Below are 24000 nucleotides of genomic sequence, written 5' to 3'. Positions count from 1 at the left end.
AGAACTCCACACACACACACACACACACACACACACACACATACCATAGAACTCCACGCACACACACACACACACACACACACACACACACATACCATAGAACTCCACGCACGCACGCACACACACACACACACCATAGAACTCCACACACACACACACACACACACACACACACACATACCATAGAACTCCACGCACGCACGCACACACACACACACACCATAGAACTCCACACACACACACACACATACCATAGAACTCCACACACACACACACACACACACACACACATACCATAGAACTCCACGCACACACACACACACACACACACATACCATAGAACTCCACACACACACACACACACACACACACACACACACACACGTATCACTCTCCTCATACCATAGAACTCCACACACACACACACACACACACACACACACACGTATCACTCTCCTCTTGTAGAACTAAACAGGGTGAAGCAGGTTTTAGGTACCGTATTTTCCGGACTATAAGTCACACTTTTTTTCATAGTTTGCCGACTTATAGTCAGGTGCGTCTTATATATGAAAAAATATATAATTGAACATGTTTTTAAATGTTAATTCATATTAACTGACATGAACCCTACATGAAACATTACCATCAACAGCCGCGAGTTCTGTGCACTTTCAGTCAGAGATTAGTGCTAGAGTTCCTGACGGTTCCTGACGGAACACTCTAAATACCCCTCTAGAACACTCTAAATACTATTTTATAGAACACTCTAAATACCCCTCTAGAACACTCTAAACACTATTTTATAGAACACTCTAAATACCCCTCCATAACACTCTAAACACTCTTTTATAGAACACTCTAAATACCACTCTATAACACTCTAAATACCCCTCTAGTACACTCTAAATACCCCTCTTTAACACTCCAAATACCCCTCTAGAACACTCTAAACACTCTTTTATAGAACACTATAAATACCCCTCCATAACACTCTAAATGCCACTCTATAACACTCGAAATACCCCTCTAGAACACTCTAAACACTCTTTTATAGAACACTATAAATACCCCTCCATAACACTCTAAACACTCTTTTATAGAACACTATAAATACCCCTCTTTAACACTCCAAATACCCCTCTAGAACACTCTAAATATCCCTCTAGAACACTCTAAACACTCTATTATAGAACACTCTAAATACCCCTCTAGAACACTCTATTATAGAACACTCTAAATACCCCTCTATAACACAAGTGATCACTATTAACTTAATTTTTATTTTTTGAACGAACAGCGTGTTTTGCCTAGCGCTTCATCAGGTTCGCTCTGTACCATGAACACACTCTATAACGCTCTAATGTACACAATATAACGCTCTAAATACCCCTCTATAACACTCTAAATACCCCTATATATAACACTAAATACACCTGTATATTACACTGTAGATACCCCTCTATAAGATTCTAAATACCCCTGATATATAATATTCTAAATACCCCTCTGTAACATTCTAAAAAACGTGTAATAGCTTTAGCTTGTGATAGCTTTAGCTTTTAATAGCTTTAGCTTGTGATAGCTTTACCTTGTAATAGCTTTAGCTTGTGATAGCTTTAGCTTGTGATAGCTTTAGCTTTTAATAGCTTTAGCTTGTAATTGCTTTAGCTTGTAATAGCTTGCCTCTCCATGTCTCCATCATGATTATGGACCTTTTTTTTAGCAGCAGTCCAGATTTTGAGACAAGTTTCTTTGCCGTCATACTGGTCTTGTGCTCCTTTTTTTGACGGATTAAAGTCTAGACTAGTAACTAAAAGCTCTGCCCTCCTGTGTGTGCAATAGATCCGTCTCTGTGTATAACGTGTCCAAATGTGTGTGTGTGTTTTGGTGTGTGTGCAGATAAGAGTAACTATAAGCAGCTTCTTGGAGCCATGGACTATTCCTTTCTGTGTGCTTATGCTGTGGGCATGTACCTCAGGTAACATACACACACACACACTCACACACACACACACATACACACTCACACACACACACATACACACTCACACACACTCACATACACACTCACATACACACTCACACACACACACACCCCAGATAGCAAGGTGACATTGATATGATGTTGATTTTCCATCCAAATCATCATTTTGGTTGAGATTGAAATCTCAATGGTAAATAGACATTGAATCAGCATTAAAATCCTGACAAAAACCTGACAGTGCATGAATATCGATAAGAGAGATATCGAAACAACATTGGTTTATAGTTTATGTTGCCATAATCGATAGAGCATCGATACATAGTTCGCTAAAAGATATTGAAAAGTCATGGATTTGTGGTTGACTGGGAAATCTTAACGTGGTGATTGAAAAGTAGTGGATTTATAGTTGACCGCGCGACGACGTTTGAACTGTCCAGTTCATTTTCAGCAACAGTTCAGTCAGACCAACCGGGTGTTCAGCTCTCTGTCAAGTTCACTCCTCCTTAATGGTAAGCAAGCATTTATTTATCAAACGATAATGTTTTATTGTAAAAGTGTACTACATTAAATTCGGTCATGTTTACAGTCTATGTACATCGTACTGTCAGATTTACAAACTCATTCAAATGCTAGGCTAGCTAAATTTACTTGCTGTTGTCAAATTAATGTTTAGGCTAACTTACGTTATGGCAGTTCATCATAATGTTAGGTTAACGTTACTTGGCAGTCTGATTTATAATTAGGTCCTACCTTTGTTGTCAGTAAGTTACAGTTTATTATACTCATGATAATAAAATATGAAGTAGTGCTAGGGCTAGGCCTACCGGTAACGTTAGCTTCTAGGCTACTGTCAAAATTATAGGCTGAAGGTGTGCTTCTGGTTAACGTGGAGATTTAGCTAACATTTATGTAACTCCTGGTGATCATATTTTTGTGAGTTTAATAGGCTAACTTTAGCAATACTGATATAAGTTAACTTTAAGTCATATCTGACTAGACTGCTATCATTAACCGTTCATTGGGCAGCAAAATTGTTCGGACGAACAGAGCTGCCCGAATGGCTGGTGCTGCTAGCAAACACGGCATGTTCAATGAGCTCACCCAGCTTGCGAAACTGAATTATTCTAACTAACACTATCTTCAGCCTGGCATTTTGACAGCAAACTGAACAAACATATAGAATATATATTCTATGATTATTCTAAAGTTTCAATTATAAGTAGCCTTCAGTTTCAGTTGAACATATTTATCTAACACTGTCTATCTCTTTTTTTCTTCTGTTTCTGTTAGGTGCCACTTCACTCTGCTACTGGATGGTGGAGGAGGGCTGACTGCGAACGGGTGGTCTATGGATGCTATACTGAATGGATGGCAGGAAAGCACAACACACGTGAATTTCTAAATGAAGAAGAGTTAATAAATGCACTTGATTTTCAAACTGATAAGTTGTCAATGGTTATTTATGCACGATTGTGTAGCCTAAACCAGCCATACTAGGCCTAGTCAAATTTATCCTGGCTGTATATAAAGCAGGATGTGAATTTCCCAATATTTTTCCAGATTAAAAGTGGTTTACTAATAGGGGTGTGAATCTCTCATGTAAAAGACGATACGATTCGCATCTAGATACATGGGCACAATTTGATACAAGAAAAGATACATGTTTATAAAAAAACGATTCAGTACGATTCGATGCAATTTGATGCAGTTCAAGAATGGAAAGCATTCTGAAAGATTTTTTATAATTTGCTCAAGGTGCACATTCATTTTATATTATCAATTATCATGGTCATGGTTGTCAATTAGGCAACAAAATGTGTGAATATGATTATCTAAACTGAGGTTTGTTTCATATACTGTATTGAAATGAAAAAAGAATAGTCTACATTTCAGTCAAGCACAGCAGCCAAATACAACATAAAATACATTTTTATAGACTTTACAGATTTTATAGAGTTATATCTGATTGTTTTCATGGAGCTGTAGCCTTGTTGAGGTAAGTGAATACCGAAATAAAATAAAACAGTGCTTAAGACACTCTTGGCCTTTTCTCATATAGGCCTAGCCTACCCTACAAGAATAAAATAGGCCTACAAAGCAATGAACTCTCTCTCTCTTTGTTCCAACAGTAGACCTAATGCAGAAACCTAAAATGCCACAAGTCTGAGTGAATATGAACAAAATCATTGGCTAATAATTTATGCATCGTTTTAGCAGCAAGGGCCAAATTATTATTTAACATTAAGGAAATCCCTTCATCAAAGGTAAGGCTACTCTACAGACTATCGTTGTTGTTTAGGAATGCTATAAGTGCTTAATTTCGCGCTGGATTTCAAAAACAAAAGCCGACCGAGTGCAAGTTGTCACATGGTTAAGTTGCAATAGATGTATGGGTAATGAGGTCATTTGACAACTTTGGGGAATGAATGTAACCAAAAACAAACTGCATTACCCACAATTCCGTGCCACGTATAGTTTCAAAACCGGAAGTGGGATGAACGCGCTGCTTGGAACGTAAATGAGTGAGCGAGCAGAAAAGGTTGTGCACCGATTCATAACAAGTAAATCGATATAACGACCGGTTCATTTCAGTTTTTTTCCGATACGGGGCTTCACGTATCGATGTAGCCGTATCTTACACGTTAAAAACGGATACCGATACGTATCGGTTAATCTTTACACCCCTATTTACTAAGGTTTAATATCAATTGAAATACCATTGAAATCGCATTGATCTTTAGTTTGGTTGTAAATTCAACGTTGTTTCAATATTCATTTTAATTGAAATACCATTGAAATTCCGTTGATCTGTAGTTGGAATTTCAACATTGCTTCAATATTAATAGAGGGTGCAAAATGTTATAGGATCAATGTTGAAGTGCGACGTTGACTCAGTGATTTTAATGTTGACAAAATAATGTTGATTTAACATAGATTCAATGAGTAATTGCTATCTGGGACACACTCACACACTCACACACACACACACACTCACATACTCACTCACTCACACACACACACACTCACACACACACACACACACACACACACACACACACACACACACACCTTACACTACTCTGAGCCTGTATGCTAGAAATCATGTATCATATATCATGTATCATATTCACTGTCACCATCTTCACAGGTCATCATTATGTGCCTGCACTAATATGTGATGTCATCTTTGTGTGCCCTGCAGTGGGATCATTGGTGAACGCCTACCCATCCGTCTCTACCTGACAGTTGGCATGGTAACCAGTGGGATCTTCACCTGTCTATTTGGTTTTGGGTATATCTACAACATCCACTCTTTAGGATTCTACATATTCATCCAGGTAAACACACACACAATAGATCCAGGAAAAATACACACACTAGAGCCCGACCGATAAAGGATTTTGAAGGCTGATACCGATACAAATATTTGTTGATTTTAAAATCCGATATTCCGATATCATTAGTTATTTGTAGTTATTTATGAGTATTGACTAAAATAATATGATAATGCATTTCAAAAACAAACTTGTTTATTTTTAAATAATATTGTCCCAGTGGTACAGAGGAACATCGAAATATATTAAAGTTCTGATAAATAAAATGTATAAAAATAGAAACTTAAGATATGAACAACAACAACCAAATCAAAGTTACCAGTATTAAAAGACTTAGTAAGCTTCATAAATATAACTTTGAACGAAAGACTTAATAATTACAAAAAATAATGATTACATTATTACTATCGTCATCATTTGTATTATCATTAAACAAGATAAAGGTCACTCTTAAATGTTTGAGTGTGCGTGTGTAATAATTAGTCCCTATTGCCTTATAAGCTACCTTATAATTACAATGTCAGCTTGCTTATCCCTTTACCTGCACTTTTAAAATTATTTCCATCAAGCTACATCAAACCATTTTCAATCATCAGTTGCTGCCTGCCTTCTAAAACCTACTATTTAGTGATCTAAATCCAGTAACTCGTTAATGCTGCGGCTGAACGACAGTCTGAAACGCACACTTGGCGTCATTGGATTTCACACACGTGTAAAAGAAAAGCTAACTTTTATGCACAAGCTACGTTTTGCACAAGCTACGTTTGATACTTTTTCTCTATGTCTAAATGTTCACTCCTCGCATGTCTAACTTACATTTTACAATGCAGGGACTGTAACTACAGATATACTAGTTATAAATCATTACTTTATTTAGGCAGAATAAGTTCGTTGTGGTTTCCAAGCTCATTAATGTTAACGTTAGCGCTCTTCCACTGATATTCATGGCATTAGCTAGCTTTATGGTTAGCTAGTCTATGATGAGCTATAATTTAGCAATGGATAACAGGGCTCTACAGATGCACATGCGAGTAAAAATGATGGCGTGCGAGTGCAAAAAAAACTGGTGCGAATGACTTCTAACATGTCAGTGTTTGTCTACAAAATACACCGCAACATCGAGAAACATTACTGGTGCAAACCATAGAATCACGTCGCGAATGCAGCATAAAAACTACACCTCCCGTCAACGTTAGCAGTTTCGCGTTGTGACTCGCTAGTAGTCGCTTCTATCAAATCCAAAAGCACGCAGAAAAAGTGGAAAGTTAGACTAGCCAGCCAAGATGCAAAGATTGAAGAAATTAGTTCTTCTATCCACCGAATTCATCGGATATCGGAGGAACAGGATGAGATTCTGAGAATGCAGTGAGAGAAGGAAAGGTAACCTAACATGCCTTTTAGCCCAGTTGACGTATTGGCTGCTGGAGGGACCACCTCTCTGCTAACTCCCATAGAAGCCCATTCATTCTAGGATTTTTTTGAAATACCATAACTTCATATAACATATATCCTGTGCCGATATTGTAGCTTCTGTGTAATCCACATAAACACTACAAAGGCAAAACAGACTCCACTACCTCGTCCGTAACGTTGGTTACCCGTTAGAAGAATGGTTAGCTTGTTCGGTTGGAGGGAAGCTAGCTTTGACGTAATCTCTCTTTCGCGCCGTAGGGAGATAACCGTATTGTTTGGATAAGAAGCTCAGTCCACCTTACTGTCTATGACGGTAACTCATAAGCAAAACCTAGCATACACGACCGTATGTTAAGGTAAAGCATTACACAGAGGCAACCTAATAATAATAAAAAAAAGTAAACCTAATTTTTTTAAAAACGGCACTAATCATTTCAGAGGTTTTCGATAGATTGACCGTAGGTCGGAAAAGTGGAAAGAAGATTAGCTTCAAGGCTGTAACTTTTTTGTTTTGTTTTAGCATGACCAGGGTAGGAATTTCACGGCGGCCACGACGGCCATGGCCGTCGCAGCCCCTTTGCGTTGGCCGTGAGGCCCCTTTGAAAATCAGAGGTTTACAGGCCACGGTGGCCTTGGTGGCCCCTTCTTTCAATATTCTGCTTTGCGTCCTACTAATAGCAATTTTATTTAGCCTGTGGCCTGTCAAAATAATCTTAGCATTTACAGCGCAAATTTATTTAGTCTTTTACGCAGTGGAGAAAGTGACAGCGCAAGAAAGAAATTGCGTCCAAATTCACCCATTCTCAGTTGAACTACTCGCGAAGTAGCCCATTCATCACACAGACATCACAAGTATCACATGAAAGAGCTTTTTCTCAGCTTTTAAACGATGTTAGCCGATAATTGCTGTGTTGAACGGTTCGCGAGAAAAGTAAATAATATAATTACATTTAATCATACATTCTACTGAAGGTTTTGCGTCCCATGATCTCCCTACCCATCCATCTCGGTGGAATACTTTACGAACCCTTCTTTTAACACATGACAAACCATATATCAGAATAAACAGGAGACCTTACCGAACACAAAGGTGTAAAGCAGTCCCCTGTACAGTTAGCCGTTCCAGAGTAATCCAGTTTTGAATTTGCAGTAAAGTTCGACATACATGGATGTCTCCAAATTTGGGCTTTCAGTTTTACAATGTGTTTAAATTGTTCCACATGATTTCATAACGGGCCAAATACAAAATAAATGTTACAAATATCGCCTAGATATTGGTAAATCAGAGTACAGCTGACTAAGAATTTGTGAAAGTAGCCTTAATGATCACAAAATGCTAAGCATGCATCTAGGCTATTTGAGTTTCTTAAAGCTGAGCTGTGATTAAATTGTTCAATACATGATTTCATAACAGGCCAAATATAAAATAAATGTTATATATAGCCTAGATAGTCAGATGATTTACAGTTCTATGTAATATGTCATGTTTTCATTTCATGTTTTTGTAATGTTTCATACAGTGATGCAGGTCTACTGCAGTGAATAGGCTAAACTTTGATCATTTTTATAGCCTACTACTGTATAGTTAACTTTGGCCTTGGTGCCCTGACATGTGGCCTTTGTGCCCCCGACCAAATATGCCCAACTGAAGGCCAAGTGGCCTTGCCCCCAGAATGGTGAAATTCCAAGCCTGAGCATGACTGTTTTTGAAGATGATCATGTGTGGTAGCTTCAACATTAACACGACTTGGTGAGGATGATATTAATAATAATACATAAATAAATATTTAACTTTGATGACTTTGAAGGCGAAGGAAGTGTGAGAAGAATTTCTGTGTATCTATCATATGAGTTAAAAGATTCAGTTCGATGGCTAACGTCACGAAGTTAAGTGTGAGTCTGCGCAGTACTGGGGGGACCAACTGAAAAATCGTTCTATTTGACTCAGTGCCCTCCCATTGAAAACAACGGAGTCTGTTCGTCCATTTCTTTTACTGTCTATGGGTCAGGCTCCTATTTTATTCAAAGGTAGAACGCGAGAACTCCAGGCTTCCACGCATGCTTGTTTGTTTACACCGAATACAAGCTGAAGTGCAAAACGAAAGTAGGCCTAACGTTTGCCTACTGCCCCCATCAATGCAGATATTTCAAATAAAAAGTAAAAGTATAAAAAATATATATATCCTTGATTAGCCTATGTTGGGTTTTGTGGAAGAGAAAATGGACTGTTTTAGTAGTAGTATTAGGCAGTATGCAGTCAAATAGGTCACCATGGGCATATTTGGATTAGCTACAGATGGATTCACAAATAAATAAATTAGCCTACATTTGGCAGGATACTATGCAATATATAGATATATAGATATAGATATACAGGCTAAATGCAAATGTGGCAATGTATTATACTATTTTACATTAACAAAATGTAGGAAAATTGAACAGACTAAATAAAGTAGGCACTGATCTTTAAAATCCTATTTCCTGTAGCCTAAATGTTGTCAGTCATTCTTAATATTCGCAATTGGTGCACTGGCATGTTTAACTGCTAGCTGGAGTGTAATGTTAGATTATGTGTAAGTTAAGTACAGAACTGACTGTGCGCCCAAATTTTTGTCTGTGCTCCTAAATTTTTTAACTTGGGCGCACAAGTGCTCCTGGAAAAAAATGTTAGTGAAGAGCCCTGGATAACGTCATACTGCAAATTGTAAAACATACGCTTTCAAAATAACAGGCCGGGGAGAGATGATACGTCTCACTGCTATAACTGTCACGCTATTAAAGAAATACATCTTCAGTCACATTGTCAAAAGTTAAAAGGACAGACAGTCAACTACACTGTACAACGTAACGTAATTACTAGCTAATTCCTCTTCACTCTCGGCTTATTTAACAGCAGCAAAACTGGACATTGTTTTCACGAATTTTGTCATGCTTATTTGAGTTAAGAGAACTGATGGGGATGTTCTTTTAATTGTTATTTCAAGCAATGTATGTCTTGTGACCAAATCACCATGAACACACTTCACTGATGATCTCACTCGCGGATAACTGGTTCTCTCTGCCCGACTCTGGCTGGATCAGCAGGTTGCAGGATGTGTGGCAGGTTGCAGGATGTGTGGCGCGTTATACACAAGTGTTGCCAGCAGGGACGGTGTAGAGTGCCCTCTGGTGGACAAACTATACAACGCCAACACTCATGACATGGTTGAAGGGTGTTTCGTCCGTTTTTATTTTATTTTTAAAATATTCATTTATCGGCCATTATAAATGCCGATACCGATAGTTTGGAAAATGCCTAATATTGGCCCGCCGATAAATCGGTCGGGCTCTAACACACACACACACACACATATCTACAACATCCACTCTCTAGGATTCTACATATTCATCCAGGTACACACACACACACACACACACACATATCTACAACATCCACTCTCTAGGATTCTACATATTCATCCAGGTGTACACACACACACATACACACACACATATCTACAACATCCACTCTCTAGGATTCTACATATTCATTCAGGTACACACACACACATATATATAAATATACAACATCTACTCTCTACTGCTGTGACTCTACTCAACATCTTACATATGCATTCAGGTACATACACACACACTCACACACACGCACGCACAAACACACAAATGCTCATACACACACACGCATGCTCAAATGCTCATACACACACACACATGCACAAACGCTCATACATACACCTTGTACCTTGATTTCCCCTGGGGATCAATAAAGTATCTATATATCTATCTATCTATCTATCTATCTATCTATCTATCTATCTACACACACGCACACATGCCTGCCACCACAATCATCCACAACACAATTTACACACAGACACACTCACATATAGACATGTACACATGTACACATATAGACAATACACATATATACACATATAGACATATACACATATATACATATACACAACACATATACACACATACACATATAGACATATAGACATGTACACATATACACATATATATACACATATGCACACATATACACATACACACAGACGCAGTCATACACATATACACATATATACACATATAGACATGTACACATATATACATATTCACATATACACATATAGACATATACACATATATACACATGTACACATACACATATAGACATATAGACATATACACATACACATGTTAGACATACTTATGTGTGTGGTGCTATGCTATGATTTCTTTCCAAGATATTTGATAACATTTGCCATTGGATCAACACAAAAGCATTCAAACGTGTGCGTGTGTGTGTATGACTGTTTGTGTGTGTGTGCGTCTGTGCGTGTGTGTGTGCAAGCGCGTGTGTGCGTGCGTGCGTGTGTGTGTGTGTGTTTGCGTGCGTACGTGCGCGCGTGTGTGTGTGTGTGCGCGCGCGTGCGTGCGCGTGTGTGTGTGCGCGCGCGTGCGTACATACGTGCGTGCGTGCGTGTGTGTGTGTGTGTGTGCATGTTTAGGTGGCCAATGGCCTGGTCCAGACTACAGGTTGGCCCAGTGTAGTCACCTGCATTGGAAACTGGTTTGGCAAAGGAAGGTATGTACACTTCTTAGGTGTGTGTGTATAACGGCTATGTGTTTGTGTGTGTGTTTGTTAAGACCAGGCGCACAGACTACAACAAGAAATGACCAAAAAGTCACCTAAGCTTGTTTTGTCTAGGGGTGTATTAAACAATAGGATATTAACAAAAATGGGATATAAATAACACAATAAGGAACATTGCTGGAAGGCCAATCACAGGCGTGGTAGCCAGAACACAACTCTCTCTCGAAGGCCAGGGCTGGCTCTGCCCACCCACAGCAGGTCTCACCTGTATAGGCTCCGCCCACCCACAACAGGTCTCACCTGTACACAATTAGGCTCCGCCCAGCCACAACAGGTCTCACCTGTACACAATTAGGCTCCGCCCATACATACACCCCACATACACAAACACAAACACCCCACAAACACATACACATACACCCCACATACACATACACCCCACATACACAAACACAAACACCCCACTACATCTACACATACACCCCACATACACATACACCCCACATACACAAACACCCCACATACACAAACACCCCGCAAACACCCCACAAACACCAACACCCCGCAAACACCCCACATACACAAACATCCCACATGCACAAACACCCCACATGCACAAACACCCCACATACACAAACACCCCACATACACAAACACCCCACATGCACAAACACCCCACATGCACATACACAAACACCCCACATACACCCCACATACACATACACATACACAAACACCCCACATACACCCCACATACACATGCACAAACACCCCACATGCACAAACACATACACAAACACCCCACATACACCAACACCCCACATACACAAACACCCCACATGCACAAACACCCCACATGCACATACACAAACACCCCACATACACATACACAAACACCCCACATACACCCCACATACACAAACACAAACACCCCACATACACCCCACATACACAAATACCCCACATACACGAACACCCCACATGCACAAACACCCCACATGCACATACACAAACACCCCACATACACCCCACATACACAAACACCCCACATGCACAAACACCCCACATGCACATACACAAACACCCCACATACACAAACACCCCACATACACCCCACATACACAAACACCCCACATGCACATACACAAACACCCCACATACACAAACACCCCACATACACCCCACATACACATACACAAACACCCCACATACACATACACATACACAAACACCCCACATACACAAACACCCCACATGCACAAACACCCCACATGCACATACACAAACACCCCACATACACATACACAAACACCCCACATGCACATACACAAACATCCCACATGCACAAACACCCCACATGCACATACACAAACACCCCACATACACATACACAAACACCCCACATACACCCCACATACACATACACAAACACCCCACATACACCCCACATACACAAACACCCCACATACACAAACACCCCACATGCACAAACACCCCACATGCACATACACAAACACCCCACATACACAAACACCCCACATACACCCCACATACACAAACACCCCACATGCACAAACACCCCACATGCACATACACAAACACCCCACATGCACATACACAAACACCCCACATACACAAACACCCCACATACACCCCACGTGCACATGTACAAACACCCCACGTGCACATGTACAAACACCCCACATGCACATGCACAAACACCCCACATGCACATACACAAACACCCCACATACACAAACACCCCACATACACAAACACCCCACACATACACAAACACCCCACATGCACAAACACCCCACATACACAAACACCACAAACACCCCACATACACAAACACCCTACATGCACATACACAAACACCCCACATACACACAAACACCCCACAAACACAAACACCCCACATACACATACACCCCACATGCACAAACACCCCACATACACATACACCCCACATGCACAAACACCCCACATACACAAACACCCCACATACACATACACCCTACACACACATACACCCCACACATACACATGTGTAGTGCAGATCAGTGTGTGTGTGTGCATAATGTGTGTGTTTGTGTATGTATAATGTGTGTGTGTGTGTGCAGGCGTGGTCTGGTGATGGGCGTTTGGAACTCACACACTTCAGTGGGCAACATCCTGGGTTCTCTGATCGCTGGCTGTTGGGTCTCGTCCAACTGGGGCCTGTCCTTCATTGTGCCTGGACTCATCATCATCGCCATGGGAATCGTCTGCTTCTTTTTCCTCATTGAACGTGAGTGCATCTGTGTGTTTGTGTGTGTGCATGTCCCTTTGTGTGTGTGTGTGGGGGGGGGGGGGGGGGTTCAGAGTTTTTTTGATCTGTTGCCCCCCCCGGCGGACTTAACTCCCCAAAAGGAGGGTAGGGCAGACACGGTTTTCTGTGAATATCTTGAGAACCGTAGGGCCTAGATTGACCGATTTTGTTTTTTATGTTGGCCTCCAGGGACCATGTTAACCCATCCCATATCCAGTCATTTGATGTATAGCGCCACCTAGTTAAAATTGAAGCAAAAACGAGGCGTTGCAATCGCAGGTATCTGGCTGTCATGTTCAAAGTGGAGGATCATTATGACACCCTCTAAATGCATGCCAAGTGTAGGATCATTATGACACCCTCTGAATGCATGCCAAGTGTAGGATCATTATGACACCCTCTGAATGCATGCCAAGTGTAGGATCATTATGACACCCTCTGAATGTATTTCCGTTAATGGGGACCGTACAATACATTAATATACAGTAATGTACAGTAATATACAGTAATGTACAGTAATATACTTAATATGCAGTAATATACCATAATATACAGCAGGGGTGGGCAAACTTTTTGGCTCAAGGGCCACATTGGGTTTTGAAAATTAGCCGGTGGGCCGCACAACAACCAGCCCCCCCCCCCCCCCCCCTAATCTGTTGCCTTCATGATTTCCTTTTAAAAGTTTCTTATAAGAAGGAGATATCAATTATCAACAATGACAAGCCAGCTGGAACCTGCGGCTCTCTCTCCCTCTCGTGAGTGCAGACGCGTTCCCAATTAAATGGATCGCATGACGTTCACGTTAGATTTGCTGCAAAGGAGATAACTAAGAGTTAACTTAGTTTAACATGATGTTATCTCTATTTAACATGATGTTTTGACATTGACATTGTACGTTCTCTAAGGAGAGTGAAAAGCACTTTGCAGTAAAGCTAACCAACGTCGTCTCTATCGCAGGAGAAAAATAGCGAGCAGCCTGATAAGTAAATGAAATGCTCGGCGGGCTGGATGAAAGTGCATGGCGGGCCGGATCCGGCCCGCGGGCCGCAGTTTGCCCACCCCTGATATACAGTAATATACAGTGACATGAATAAGTATGTTAACCCATGCTAAAGGAATAAAAAAATCATCTTTTGGAAATTGATCTGAATGTAGAGAGGGAGGAGGAATCTGAATGCCTTAATTAAAAATGAGGAAAAAGCCAACCTTTTAAGGACACGTCTTTCTGATCAAGTAGTTACAGGAACTTAGTTATAGGAACTTAGTTACAGGAACAGTCCACTTGTAGAGAGGTCACGATACCAGCCCATACCAGCAAAATTATACGATTCTCAATGCCAAATTTCATAGCATGGTAAAAAAAAGAATTTTCTAAGATCCCATGTACTTAAACATGACGTTCTTTATTAAAATATTTGTAAAATATCAAAATAATTTTCTACAATAAACATACAGAGCATAACAGAACACAGTACAATCATTGGTCATCACTGATTGGCCGAGAGAGAGCGGGAGATTAGAGAAGCTAACTGATTAGCCGAGAGAAAGAGAGCGGGAGATTAGAGAGGCTAACTGATTAGCCGGGAGAGAGAGGGAGATTAGAGAGGCTAACTGATTAGCTGAGAGAGAGCGGGAGATTAGAGAGAGTGAGGGAGATTAGAGAGGCTAACTGATTAGCCGAGAGAGAGAGAGAGCGGGAGATTAGAGAGGCTAACTGATTAGCCGAGAGAGAGCGGGAGATTAGAGAGGCTAACTGATTAGCCGAGAGAGAGAGGGAGATTAGAGAGGCTAACTGATTAGCCGAGAGAGAGCAGGAGATTAGAGAGAGTGAGGGAGATTAGAGAGGCTAACTGATTAGCCGAGAGAGAGAGAGAAAGGGAGATTAGAGAGGCTAACTGATTAGCCGAGAGAGAGCGGGAGATTAGAGAGAGTGAGGAGATTAGAGAGGCTAACTGATTAGCCGAGAGAGAGCGGGAGATTAGAGAGAGTGAGGGAGATTAGAGAGGCTAACTGATTAGCCGAGAGAGAGAGAGCAGGAGAATAGAGAGGCTAACTGATTAGCCGAGAGAGAGAGAGAAAGGGAGATTAGAGAGGCTATCTGATTAGCCGAGAGAGAGAGAAAGGGAGATTAGAGAGGCTAACTGATTAGCCGAGAGAGAGCGGGAGATTAGAGAGGCTAACTGATTAGCCGAGAGAGAGAGAGAAAGGGAGATTAGAGAGGCTATCTGATTAGCCGAGAGAGAGAGAGCGGGAGATTAGAGAGAGCGAGGGAGATTAGAGAGGCTAACTGATTAGCCAAGAGAGAGAGAGAGCGGGAGATTAGAGAGGCTAACTAATTAGCCGAGAGAGAGAGAGAAAGGGAGATTAGAGAGGCTCTCTGATTAGCCGAGAGAGAGAGCGAGGGAGATTAGAGAGGCTAACTGATTAGCCGAGAGAGAGAGAGCAGGAGATTAGAGAGAGAGAGGGAGGTTAGATAGAGAGAGGGAGATTAGAGAGAGCAAGGGAGATTAGAGAGGCTAATTGATTAGCCGAGAGAGAGAGATTAGAGAGAGAGGGAGATTAGAGAGAGAGGGAGATTAGAGAGGCTAACTGATTAGCCGAGAGAGAGAGAGGGAGATTAGAGAGGCTATAGCCGAAAGAGAGAGAGAGGGAGATTAGAGAGGCTAACTGATTAGCCGAGAGAGAGAGATTAGAGAGGCTAACTGAGTAGCCGAGAGAGAGGGAGATTAGAGCGGCTAACTGATTAGCCGAGAGAGAGATTAGAGAGGCTAACTGATTAGCCAAGGCAGCATTATTACGATTTATAGGATAGCGTTACTCCTACAGCAGAGAGGGACGAGAACTGATCATGTAGAGAGGGAGGATCATGTGGAGAGGGAGGAGGAGGATCATGTAGAGAAGGATGAGGAGGAGGAGGATCATGTGGAGGGAGGAGGAGGAGGAGGATCATGTAGAGAGGGAGGAGGAGGATCATGTAGAGAGGGATGAGGAGGAGGAGGATCATGTGGAGGGAGGAGGAGGAGGAGGATCATGTGGAGAGGGAGGAGGAGGATCATGTGGAGGGGGAGGAGGAGGATCATGTAGAGAGGGAGGAGGAGGATCATGTAGAGAGGGATGAGGAGGAGGAGGATCATGTGGAGGGAGGAGGAGGAGGAGGAGGATCATGTGGAGGGAGGAGGAGGAGGAGGAGGATCATGTGGAGAGGGAGGAGGAGGAGGATCATGTGGAGAGGGAGGAGGAGGATCATGTAGAGAGGGAGGAGGAGGAGAAGGATCATGTGTAGAGGGAGGAGGAGGATCATGTAGAGAGTAGGGCTGTACGATTTATTGCATTTGCGATAATATCGAGATATGATGAAACGCGATTTTCAAACCGCAAAGGCTGCGATTACGCTTCATATGTGACGTCACCAAAACGCATTTATACTTGCGCTTGCCAGTGCGCCACGATTCTTCACAACGACCACTGAAGAAGCAAAAAACGTAAACAAGAGGACCAGCTAACAGTGTCAAGAAAGGTCTGATCAGTAGAGCTACTTTGGTTGAAACTAAACCTCTTCATTACCTTTTGCTCGAACCTGCCATGTCCCTGGTTCTAGTTCATAATTCCCCTGTGCTGCTACTCTGGCTGGTAACTTCATTCACTTGTCCAGCTGATGATTAAAACTCAGCAGCAGCCATTCACCTGTGCACTGGGGACTACTGGAGTACAGTAACAGTGGGGGCATTTGCGATATCCAAGGGGGTTGGCGGCACAAACATTTAATTGATGCATAATGTTATCCGCAGCTAACCACCAAAAACCCAGCTGTTCCAACATTAGCTTACCTGCTAAGGCTCTAGGCTACATACATGCTGCTAACTTTGCCTGTTTAAAGAGTTTTGTCTCCGCGATTGGCTTTGTTGTGATATGAACAAACTAGTTAATTTGCATGCATGCGTATTGCGCTGCGGTGTTGATGATGCTAACCTTTAGTTAACACCGAGCGGACCGGTCATTTGGCCGCATTTATTTGTGCTGCAACAATCTACAGTAGTTTGTTCCGATTCACGTGCAAGTAGCCAACAGAGGAGAGGAGCGGTTCTGTGTGTGTGTGTGTGTGTGTGTGTGTGTGTGTGAGAGAGCACAGGACAAGGAGAAGCCGTGTCAGTGCCACTGCATGTAGACCTAACTGTTAACTAACGAAAGAAGATCATATCTACATGAAATAGAAACAAAATAGAAACATATAAGAATCATTAAATGTTTACAAAGCTGGAAGTTCAACAAATATAGGTCTACTAATGTGATTAAAATAGTTAAATAAAAAATATTTCATTCATCAATCTTATTCAATGACCTAATGCCATCATAACATAGGCCTGGGCTCCAGGAAAGAACAGTTTATGTTTAACTTATCTAATTTTGTGTTGGTCATACTATAGAGTAATATATTGCTTGTCTTTGTTAAATAAGACAGAAGATAAAGAGCTTAAAAATAATCGCATCGCAATCGCAATATTGGTGAGAAAAATCGCAATTCGATTTTTTTCCAAAATCGTTCACCCCTAGTAGAGAGGGAGGAGGAGGAGGATCATGTGGAGAGGGAGGAGGAGGAGGAGGAGGATCATGTGGAGAGGGAGGAGGAGGAGGAGGAGGAGGAGGATCATGTGGAGAGGGAGGAGGAGGAGGAGGATCATGTGGAGAGGGAGGAGGAGGAGGATCATGTGGAGAGGGAGGAGGAGGATCATGTGGAGAGGGAGGAGGAGGAGGAGGAGGATCATGTGTAGAGGGAGGAGGAGGAGGAGGATCATGTGGAGAGGGAGGAGGAGGAGGAGGAGGATCATGTGTAGAGGGAGGAGGAGGAGGAGGATCATGTGGAGAGGGAGGAGGAGGAGGAGGATCATGTGGAGAGGGAGGAGGAGGAGGAGGAGGATCATGTGTAGAGGGAGGAGGAGGAGGAGGATCATGTGGAGGAGGATCATGTGGAGAGGGAGGAGGAGGAGGAGGATCATGTGGAGAGGGAGGAGGAGGATCATGTGGAGAGGGAGGAGGAGGAGGAGGATCATGTGGAGAGGGAGGAGGAGGATCATGTGGAGAGGGAGGAGGAGGAGGAGGATCATGTGGAGAGGGAGGAGGAGGAGGAGGAGGATCATGTGGAGAGGGAGGAGGAGGAGGAGGAGGAGGATCATGTGGAGAGGGAGGAGGAGGAGGAGGATCATGTGGAGAGGGAGGAGGAGGAGGATCATGTGTAGAGGGAGGAGGAGGAGGATCATGTGTAGAGGGAGGAGGAGGAGGAGGAGGAGGAGGAGGAGGAGGATCATGTGTAGAAGGAGGAGGAGGAAGAGGAGGATCATGTGTAGAGGGAGGAGGAGGGTGTGAGAGAGAGTGTGTGTGTGTGTGTGTGTGTGTGTGTGTGTGAGAGAGAGTGTGTGTGTGTGTGTGATCTGTATCATCTGTTATCTTTTGCTGCAGATCCAAATGACTTGAGAAATGTCTACACACACAATACATCTGGAACTAATACTGTGAGTATCACACACACACACTCTTTCTCACACACACATACATACACACACATGCACACACACTCTCTCTCACACAGACATACACACACACACACACACACACACTCTCTCTCACACACACACACTCTCTCACACACACATAAACACACACACACACACACATGTGCACGCACACACACACACTCTCTGTCATACACACACACACACACACACACACACGTTAGGTCTTATTGAGATTTGAATGTTTTGCCTCCAGAGGGGACGGACTGGACGCAATGGGCAAGTGGACGCACTCCTCCAGTACAAAGCAGGCAAGACACAGGTGTGTCACACACACACACACACACACACACACACACACACTCCTCCAGTACAAAGCAGGCAAGACACAGGTGTGTCACACACACACACACACACACACACACACACACACACACACACACACTCCTCCAGTACAAAGCAGGCAAGACACAGGTGTGTCACACACACACACACACACTCCTCCAGTACAAAGCAGGCAAGACACAGGTGTGTCACACACACACACACACACACACACACACACACTCCTCCAGTACAAAGCAGGCAAGACACAGGTGTGTCACACACACACACACACACACACACACACACACTCCTCCAGTACAAAGCAGGCAAGACACAGGTGTGTCACACACACACACACACACACCATTATAGCAACCAAAATGATTACCATAGCAAACACTATAGCAACCGTGTGGTTGCATGCATTTAGCATAGCAACCACCATATGTACCCTAGCAATGCCCTAGCAACCATGCCAATTACCCTAGCAACAACCTAGCAACCACCACTTTAATGTGAACCTAGCAACCACCATAGCAGCCAACATGATTACACTTTTGCAACCAGCATAGCAACTGTTTGATTTATGCGTTTTGGCTTATTGGATGTTGCGTTAATGCAAATCATGTTTGATCCATGAGGTACTGTTGCAATCCTTTTGGTGAACTGCACCTGATCAAGCCCACTCTTGCACTTCCTCAGAGATGTCATTCTAGTTAGTATTTATGATCAAATTTAAGAGGTCATCACACACACACACACACACACACATTTGTGATGGCCAGGACATAGGGAACTTTTTAAATGCATTCAGAATTTAATTGATCTTTTTGTGATGGTAAGGATGTAGGGAGACGTCACACACACACACACACACATTTGTGATGGCCAGGACATAGGGAAGCGTCATACACACACACACACACACACACACACACACACACACACACACACACACATTTGTGATTGCCAGGACATAGGGAAACGTTATACACACACACACATTTGTGATGGCAAGGACATAGGGAAACGTCACACACACACACACACACACACACACATTTGTGATGGCCAGGACATAGGGAAATGTCATACACACACACACACAGACACACATTTGTGATGGCCAGGACATAGGGAAACGTCACACACACAAACACACACACACATTTGTGATGGCCAGGACATAGGGAAACGTCATACATACACACACACAGACACACACACACACATTTGTGATTGCCAGGACATAGGGAAACGTTATACACACACGCACATTTGTGATGGCCAGGTCATAGGGAAACATCATACACACACACACACACATTTGTGATGGCCAGGACATAGGGAAACGTCATACACACACACACACACACACACACACAGACACACACACAGACACACACACACAGACACACATGTGTTATGGCCAGGACTGTGTAAGAGGATTCTGCTCCATACGTAACATTTCTATTTGGGATTTATCCCAGACCATGGTTGTGGTGTTTTTGATTGGATTAAAGCTGGCCCCCAAATATCCAAGCTATATAGGAGTCTTTATGTTTTGATGTGTAAATTATTTGTAGCCAAATTTTTATAGGGGGTTGACATGTACCGTAAAACTTCAAATAATCGCTGAGTCCCTAAGAGACGCCAGTCTCTTTTAAACGCCTGGCGTGGCTACAGGTTTGGGTTAAAGGCCGGTCTCCAGTAGAGGCCTGGTCTGTTTTTTAGTTTCGGGTTGTATTTAATCTTCTAAAACCCGTCAGATCGTCTGTTTAAAGATTCGCAATGACACGAAACCGTTACAGAAAGGAGGTTACAGCAGTGTGAATTAGATGTTGCACATCGTTGCAAGCCGTCGCAAAGCATTTACCTTGTCTGGTCACAGTTGCAAGGTTTTAGAATGTTGCATCAAGTTGCTGCTCATCTTGTCGCGAATCTTGGGTGTGATTTGGGCTTAAGTATGGCGCAGACTGCGCGCGTTATGATTATGGCATTAAAAGACTGCGGTGAAAAGCTAGAGTTACAAATAGTATAGCTTTTTTTTTCAATATGAACTATGCCTATATGTTCAACTTTGTCGTCGTTCAATTCATCCCTTGTGTTTAAAATTTGCGGATAGGCCAGCGGTAAGCTTGTTTTTATGCTGGCAACAAAACCAGAACGGTTCGCGAACGTTATTCTTTATTCTAAATGCCATGGCGATAAAGAGAAAGAAGTCAGAAAAGGAATTTACCTTAGACTAGGCTATATCAGAGCCCGTCTACGGACATTATCTGGCTATATAACCTACTGAAATAGGTTAATGATGTAAAGTCAAGTGCGCTTCTATGGGACTGCTGTGTGCGTACACAGTTTTTATTGATGAGTCGGAGTGGCAAGTGCTGCGCATAGTTGCAGTGGAATATGGCTGCCCAGGGCATTATAAAACTTCTCACTCTTAGACCTACTCATACACGGCGGTGAAATGGCCTATTTAGCTGTCTAAATTCGAATCATATGCTGGGGGAGAAATCGTCGGACATCCATGATTATTTTGTTATTCAGCACCCCTGGTCAAAAATATGTTCCCGCGCGCCTGAAAGTATGCTATGATTTGAATGTAGACTGTTGTCAAATTTGGCAAATACAAAACGGGAGAAACAATATGGTTCATGCTCTCTCATGCTGTTTCATTCGTGCCGAAAAGGAGGGAGAATTAAACATTAAGCACATTCCACTTTTGCATAAATAATTCCTGAACGGTTTTGGTCAGGGCTGATAATGCAACTGTATTTGACAAAGGACCGATATAGGCTATTTGCTAGTGACAAAATATGAGCTTTCAGTGTGATACGATCTCTTTGTAAATTACGTAATTAAAACGTGTTTCATCTGTTCTGGCTATCCCTGCTATTTGGATCTTACTGTATCTCACTCAATGAACAACATCTCAACACTAAATGAATGATGATCTGTTATTGTCATCAGATAGCCTAGTCATATAGGTAGACATTAAGTGTGTTATAAATAATTAATTCGATAATATTTTCCATCTTTGCAGAGGAAAAGTTTTGTGCAAAGGGAATTAAAGGCCTGTCTCATATAGACGCCTGTCTCTAATACTAGCCGGTGCAGTTTGGCGATTTGGGAAAATAAAAGCCCGGGCTATTATTTGGAGTTTTACGGTATTTATAGTTTTGTATACAGCATAGAATGGTCTTCGAGCTTTGTCTTTGAGTGCCTGCATGCTAATATGTGCTAAAATTGCCTGAGGACGTCTATAAATATGTTACAGGACTATAAATATGTTACAGGACTATAAATAGGAGTATAAATATGTTACAGGACTATAAATATGTTACAGGACTATAAATAAATGTTTAACATTTTCAAGAGCAAACATTTGTGCCAGATATTATCAAATGCTTTTTAAAAAAGCATGCAAATATTATTCTTTTTTTTTTAATGCCTGATTCACATGTTTGTTTATTAGTGTCTGGAGCATGTAGAGGTGCTCAGTGTTTTGATATTTTGGCAGGAACCCAATTTGACCTTTGCTTAGATTGTTTTGATTGTCAAGACATTTTATTGATGATACTGCAGAGCTGCAATGCCTCTGTACTTATTTGAGTCGTATTTGTCAGCAGATTTACAAATAGGGGTGAAAAGGCCTATATTCCAAGTTTCTTTATGGCCTCAAGCATCTTTAAATGACTGAATTTCAGCATCTCTGGCAACACACGTGGGATTGACCTTTAACCCTAACCCTAACCCATCTCCACAGATTTCAGTTTTTGAATTTGGTCTTTTATTGATGTGATTAATGGGGAAATCCCTCTCTCCCTCTCTCTCACTCCCTCTCCCTCTCTCTCTCTAGAGTTGGGACACAGAGTTGTTGTTGCCCCAGAGTGATCGTGAGGGAGTGTGTGTGGAGCGTGATCGTGAGGGAGTGTGTGTTCCTCTCCAGCAGCTGGTTGTGGTTAAGAGTGAAACAGAACCTTCTGCTATCAGCTTCATGGGAGCGCTGCGCATCCCTGTGAGTACACACACACACACACACACACACACACACACACACACTCACACTCACACTCACACTCACACTCACACACTCTTCTGCTATAAGCTTCATGGGAGCCCTGTGCATGCCGGTGAGACACACACACACACACACACACACACACACACACACTCTTCTGCTATAAGCTTCATGGGAGCCCTGTGCATACCGGTGAGACACACACACACACACAGACACACACACACACACACGCCTCACGTTCAGCCACACACACACACACATGCACACACATACACACACACACTACTGAAATGCAGTAATCTGTGTGTATGTGTGTGTGTGTGTGTGTGTGTGTGTGTGTGTGTGTGTGTTTGGGGGAGGTATGCATATTTATAATGTGAGTGGGTGGATGGGTTTGTGATGTGTGTGTGTGAGTGTGTTTGGGGGGGGGGGGTGGCGGTATGTGTGTATATAATGTGTGTCTGTGTGTGTGTATGTGTATATGTGTTTATAA

The 24000-nt window shown here is 42.3% G+C and overlaps 1 protein-coding gene across 4 annotated transcripts in view; it reads left to right on the top strand.

The window, feature by feature from the left end:
• Nucleotides 1-24000, top strand: part of slc37a1 (solute carrier family 37 member 1) — a 74169-nt gene that overhangs the window by 17028 nt on the left and 33141 nt on the right. For 3 of the 4 annotated variants that reach the window (XM_042084352.1, XM_042084354.1, XM_042084353.1), the window contains 7 exons: nucleotides 1900-1978; nucleotides 5187-5322; nucleotides 11247-11323; nucleotides 13459-13625; nucleotides 19101-19153; nucleotides 19410-19475; nucleotides 23343-23501. In XM_042084352.1, the coding sequence (XP_041940286.1) occupies nucleotides 1900-1978; nucleotides 5187-5322; nucleotides 11247-11323; nucleotides 13459-13625; nucleotides 19101-19153; nucleotides 19410-19475; nucleotides 23343-23501 (737 nt within the window). Of the gene's footprint in view, nucleotides 1-1899; nucleotides 1979-5186; nucleotides 5323-10022; nucleotides 10126-11246; nucleotides 11324-13458; nucleotides 13626-19100; nucleotides 19154-19409; nucleotides 19476-23342; nucleotides 23502-24000 lie in introns of those variants that run through there. The other variant, XM_042084355.1, reaches the window with a different exon arrangement.

This window comes from Alosa sapidissima, chromosome 2, assembly GCF_018492685.1.
Source record: "Alosa sapidissima isolate fAloSap1 chromosome 2, fAloSap1.pri, whole genome shotgun sequence".
Classification (NCBI taxonomy): domain Eukaryota; kingdom Metazoa; phylum Chordata; class Actinopteri; order Clupeiformes; family Clupeidae; genus Alosa; species Alosa sapidissima.
The sequence above is the reverse complement of the archived record's forward strand: the minus strand, read 5'-3'. Positions and strand labels throughout refer to the sequence as shown.